This window comes from Pelobates fuscus, chromosome 7, assembly GCF_036172605.1.
Source record: "Pelobates fuscus isolate aPelFus1 chromosome 7, aPelFus1.pri, whole genome shotgun sequence".
NCBI classification, from domain to species: Eukaryota; Metazoa; Chordata; class Amphibia; order Anura; family Pelobatidae; genus Pelobates; species Pelobates fuscus.
Genome location: NC_086323.1, coordinates 52,807,933 through 52,814,189, shown reverse-complemented (window position 1 = coordinate 52,814,189; position 6,257 = coordinate 52,807,933). Strand labels below are relative to the sequence as shown.

The 6,257-nt window shown below is 40.6% G+C and overlaps 1 protein-coding gene across 1 annotated transcript; it reads right to left on the bottom strand.

The window, feature by feature from the left end:
• Positions 1-5,573: 5,573 nt before the first annotated feature.
• LOC134568631 (heat shock protein 30C-like) lies at positions 5,574-6,257 on the bottom strand. Its single transcript, XM_063427279.1, has one exon. The coding sequence runs from the start codon at positions 6,255-6,257 to the stop codon at positions 5,598-5,600; it is 660 nt and encodes a 219-aa protein (XP_063283349.1). The 3' UTR covers positions 5,574-5,597.

Sequence of the window (6,257 nt, the reverse complement as noted above, 5' to 3'; positions counted from 1 at the left end):
GTATGCACACACTCTCTACATCCCCTATAACACTATGCCCCCTATACACACACATATTACACCACAAACACAAATTAAATTGACCTATTTACACAATACCACACCACACTCTACACACATGCAATCCCACATGCACCATACACTTTCCTGGCCCTTTTGTCCTCTGGTATCTCACCTGTGGAGACACCAGAGACAATTTAAAAGCAAACACAGCGCAAGCATGTTATTAAATTTGCTTGCCCTGCGCAGAACAAATACAGGGCCTTTTTCTAATGCCAGAGCTCTTCAGCGGGGCTCTGTGTATTGAACCAACATGCTCACTTTGAGAGGGGGCGTGATTGTCATTAGTGATGACAAAACACACCCTCTCTGGCCCCGCCCCCTTCTTAGGGGGCCGCTCTGATTGAAAAATGCCCGGGCCTAATTTTTTTCCCAGTCCGGCCCTGATCCATACTATGAAAAGGAACAAAGGAAAATTCAGAACACAATCTCAATAATTTAAAAAAGGCAAACTGGAAAGCAAACCCCAAGCCCCCAGCAAAAACCATGGAAAATAGGCAATCCTACCTCATAACGGCAGAAAACACACTCCAGGTAGCCAGGAGACAGCACAGAAGGAGAACTGGTGAGAATTCAGACCGCAAATCAGAAGTTCCGAACAGCTGACAGGCAAGTGTCAGCATTCCCCAGTTTAAATACCTCCGCGCCCGGTTCGCGCATGCGCAGAGTGCTGGAACGCACGCCATGCGTTCCAAGCCTCGCGGCCGGCGCGAGGCACTTCTGGGTTCGGCAATTCCGCGGCTGGAACGCACACCGCGGAAAACAGCAACGCTGGCCGAGGAAGACCAGAATACAGCCCCCACAAGGACAGCAACTCCCAGTAAGCCCCCAGGGGCAACACAGGGCATGCAGGCAGGAACAACAACTCCCAATAGAGCACAATAGAACCATCCACCAGGATGACTGCAGTATGGATCCCCAAAGCACTGCCAACAAGGTAAAGGGGGGATTTCGACCCCAATTACTAGGGGCACTTCCAATAACAAGTGAGAATTTTTAAGGATAACCAACTTAGAACAGTGTCTCCCTCAGAACACTAGACATACATCCCACGCAGCAGTTCAGTACTTACTCTGAACCTGACCCAGTTAGTCCTGCTCATGCAGGCTGTTTACAGGGTCCTTCAAATGAAGAGAGGCTGAACTTCATTTGGAACGAACCCACAACAAACGCAGGAAGGTGGCCATAAAATAAAAAGTAAAAAGTCCTGTAGAACTTGCTAAGGACAGGAAAAAAGACTGTGGTGTAAGGGGAGGAGGGACTCTTTATACCATAGGTCTAATTAATTAATTAATCTAATTAATTCCTGTCCTGAGACTGCTAAGGGAGGAGCTACCCATAAGTGATGCTGCCATGATTAGCCAGGAGAGTATTATTTTTTTTAATGATTAATTACATAATTATTTTTTTCAATTTGCTATTTTTTAATTAAAAAAACAATCCAAAGTCTTTTTAAATATAACAAAAACAAAATAGTTTTTTTCATCAGCACAATGTCAACTTCTCATAGACACCAAAATCTAAGTAAAATTAGTTAGTGACAACATATAATTGAATTAACTTACTTTTTATGGATTTTAATATTTAATGTTAAAAAAGCAAAAGAGGTAGATACATGTGAATGAGCACTAAAGCTGACAATAAAATGTTTTTGTACCCCCCTCCTGCTTATCTATTTGCAGGAAGGGAGTTATGAGTTATTCCTTGGTGGTCCATGTCAGTATCTAATAGTATCCCTGGTGGTCCAGGGAAGGAAGCGTCTGGTCTGCACCTTCAGCTGGCGCAGACCACAATATGCACATTTCCAACTGGCACTCAGTGAATGAGCCTGAACGTTGCCATGGTAACCTGTCAACAGTGCTCTGATTCATTTACTGAGTGTAGGGACCGTGAGGGACTGTTCAAAGTAGTCTGCACCAGCCATAGATGCAGACCACACTAGCTCTAGAAAGATTTGTCTGATATCTAATAGATTGCCAAATAAGTGGTATATTAAGTAGCAGTTTTGTGAACGGAAACCCTCTCCCATTCCCCCTGACAGGCGACATCCAGGGAGTGGTCGCTATCCCGACTCTTGAGAGCCTGGCAGTTCCGCCTGTGTTTTTGAATGTGCAGATTTCAAATTAGCAAACTAAATTTTTTTTAAATTATAGTCTTTAATCTTTTAGTACAACTTCCCCCGGCCCCCTAAAACATAAAAACATGACCTGCCTGCGCACTATCCCAAATCCCAATGTAAATTTAAATAACCGTTTTTATTCCTACTGCAATGGTTATTAATGTGTAAGGGCACCTGCTTTGTTAAGATAAACCTCTTAGGTGAGTCTTACACTAACAATTCACCTTGCTGCTTTCTGCTAAAAGGCAAAATCTCGAATGTGTCAGAAAGGAGTATTTTTATGAGCCCCTATACACTTATTAACTATTAATATGGTGAGGTTAGTTTTTGTTTGGTTGCGTTCTGTATGTATTTGGGTTGAAGAACACTGTATCCATGGAACCCATTTACAAGTAGTGAGAGTCTGAGCACAGGGCTTATTTCTGTGATTTTTAATCTTTTAGTAACAAAAGTGGATGATATGGGTATGTTTTCAAGTAAATATACATTACATGATTTTGTCTTGCAGCTGACCTCAACATTGTTTCATAAAAAGCGGAATATTTATTAAAAAATGATCATTTATACTTTATGTAACTCTGTTTATCAAACACAGACATCAGGTTATAACTACCGACACCATAATAAAACTGTCATTCCAAATGTCATTTAGTTGTGGAGAGGTGTTACACTGGATTGTTTATCGACCTTTTACAGGACAGGTCCCAATGAATGTGGAATACAATGAAACCAGTCCATAAATGATAAATGATGTCCCTTCCAAAGAGTGTTTAGTATAGGAGAGGTGGTGTTAACAGGGGCTCTGTGTGTTCCTCTAAACTGGGCTGAGAGATACCATGAGCTGAAATGAAACCATCTATTGAGGTTTAAGAGTTATGTTGTTTGAGGTTCATGGAATAACGGTCCAAGTAATTTATGGAGTAATGTGTGATTTACCCAAATAACACTTTTACACCTTAATATTCAATTTATTATTTTATGGTTAGTAAAATAGAGAATGGTGGTGAGAGCACTCAAATTGAAAGACAGATAAAAAATCAGATAATATTACCCACTTGTATGATACACTAAAAGGGAGAGAAAACACAACATAGGGTAATAACGTCAGATTAAAATAAACTTAGAACAAAGGAGGCAAATTGCACTCACAAACAGGGGGCCAATTAGAAGCTGGCCCAAGCTACACGCCTTGAACAGAAGAAATCTCCCAGAGACTGGAACAGGGACGAATTGTAGAGGGTGTCTTCCCAGGGTAAGTGCAACACACAGGAACGCAGGTTGTAGATTGCACACCAAATTTAATATAAATTACAAACAAAATAGACAAAATAATTAAAACGGAAAGTCCCATAAAACTTGCAGTAAATGTCCCAAAAACGTCCTCCGGGTCCACCTTACGCGTTTCGGCACAAAGCCTTCATCAGAGGTGCTATCTTCTGTTCTGTCACATAGTCCTTTATAAGTCCTATTCTTGGCGCCGTTTTCGCCGGTCATCTGCATTTCTCTTCCGGGTTCCGGCGTCAGGACGTCCTGCGTCATCACGTCCTGACGCTGCTGCTGGTTTCGGCGAGAAGGACGTGTAGGAAACGTCCTCCATTAAAATCAATACAATTACAACTAAAACATCCCTCAATTTATAAAAAAAGTCCCTCAAACTTCAAAATAATGCAGGGGGGGGGGAAGAGAAAGGGACATATATACAAAAAATTATTATTACATACAGCTTAAGTTAAAAATGAATGTAATATATATATTACTAATGAATAAAACTATATCCCTAAAAATGAAATAAAATCCAAATCACATGGGGAGAATAAAACAAAGGTAGAGTTAGTGCAAATTGGGTACAAATATATAAAACACATTAATATGTTTATGGACCATGGTCCCCCAAAGGATACTCAGATGTATTTGTTAATTTCAAAATCGATATTTAACCCATTGGGAACCATGGTCTCCATTTCAAACATCCATTTCATCTCAGCATATCCTAAATTATACTCTTTGTATAATTTAGGATATGCTGAGATGAAATGGATGTTTGAAATGGAGACCATGGTTCCCAATGGGTTAAATATCGATTTTGAAATTAACAAATACATCTGAGTATCCTTTGGGGGACCATGGTCCATAAACATATTAATGTGTTTTATATATTTGTACCCAATTTGCACTAACTCTACCTTTGTTTTATTCTCCCCATGTGATTTGGATTTTATTTCATTTTTAGGGATATAGTTTTATTCATTAGTAATATATATATTACATTCATTTTTAACTTAAGCTGTATGTAATAATAATTTTTTGTATATATGTCCCTTTCTCTTCCCCCCCCCCTGCATTATTTTGAAGTTTGAGGGACTTTTTTTATAAATTGAGGGATGTTTTAGTTGTAATTGTATTGATTTTAATGGAGGACGTTTCCTACACGTCCTTCTCGCCGAAACCAGCAGCAGCGTCAGGACGTGATGACGCAGGACGTCCTGACGCCGGAACCCGGAAGAGAAATGCAGATGACCGGCGAAAACGGCGCCAAGAATAGGACTTATAAAGGACTATGTGACAGAACAGAAGATAGCACCTCTGATGAAGGCTTTGTGCCGAAACGCGTAAGGTGGACCCGGAGGACGTTTTTGGGACATTTACTGCAAGTTTTATGGGACTTTCCGTTTTAATTATTTTGTCTATTTTGTTTGTAATTTATATTAAATTTGGTGTGCAATCTACAACCTGCGTTCCTGTGTGTTGCACTTACCCTGGGAAGACACCCTCTACAATTCGTCCCTGTTCCAGTCTCTGGGAGATTTCTTCTGTTCAAGGCGTGTAGCTTGGGCCAGCTTCTAATTGGCCCCCTGTTTGTGAGTGCAATTTGCCTCCTTTGTTCTAAGTTTATTTTAATCTGACGTTATTACCCTATGTTGTGTTTTCTCTCCCTTTTAGTGTATCATACAAGTGGGTAATATTATCTGATTTTTTATCTGTCTTTCAATTTGAGTGCTCTCACCACCATTCTCTATTTTACTAATCGTGTTCTTTCTAGTGGTTTATTGTGGCCCACTAGGGTGATTGTAGCACCAGAGTGCAGATTATTTTTTCACCGTATACTTTTGTATTATTTTATGGTTCTTGCAGAGTGCTGCCATTTTTATGTTTGCTGTCCATTGATATCTAAGAGATTAAGCACACTTACATTTCTTATTATTAGTGACATATTATTATTATTATAATGGGAAATGTATATTTTTTATGGAAAAAAATTCTATTGTAAAACATGTATAATGTTATTGTTCATTAAACAAAACACTCTCAGATAACATATAGATATGAAAGAAAAAAACAATTTATTAAAAAGTAACAAAATAGAATAATAGAATGGTTTTAAAACAACAATTGATGTAAAAACAGTCCTTTAAAGTTGTCAGGAAGCATTTAGTCCATTCTCTGGATCTCCGCTCACACTGCTGTTCTGGGGCTCAGGAGGAATCCCCTCTCCATTTACTGGTGCCCGGTTCATGGTGATGGCGATGGGTCTCTCTTTAGCAGCTGGCAGTGCCAGACAAGGAGCATGAATAAGGAGCTGTCCGTCTCCAGACAGGGAACACAGCACTTCCTCAGGATTCACATCTTCTGGGAGCTCAACTTCTCTCTTCCACTCTCTGTATTCATGGAAGTAGCTCCCATCCTCGGTGTCCCTTTTCTGGTCATGTTTTCCAGTCACAATCAGTCTCTTTCCTGCAGTTTTCACAGTCAGTTCATCAGGAGAGAAGGGACTCACATTCAGGCTAAGCTCAAAGTGCTCCTTCCCCTCTTTGTCAGTTTTGGGAGAGTCCTGCTCACTCTTTTTGTCCCCAGTCTGCCTGCTCTGTGCTAGTCTCCTTGTCATGTCCATGTCCTGAGAGAGGAGCCGATAAGCCTGGTTCACACGTTGCATTCTCCTCTCCATTTCCTTCCTCATGCTCAGCATGTCATCTTCCAGCTGCCCAAAGATGAGCCGTGTGGCTGGCCAGAGCGTGAGTGCAGGCTCTCTGCAGACACACAGAGGAGTGTGAGAGGGCTGGAGGAGGCTGATAGAAAACAT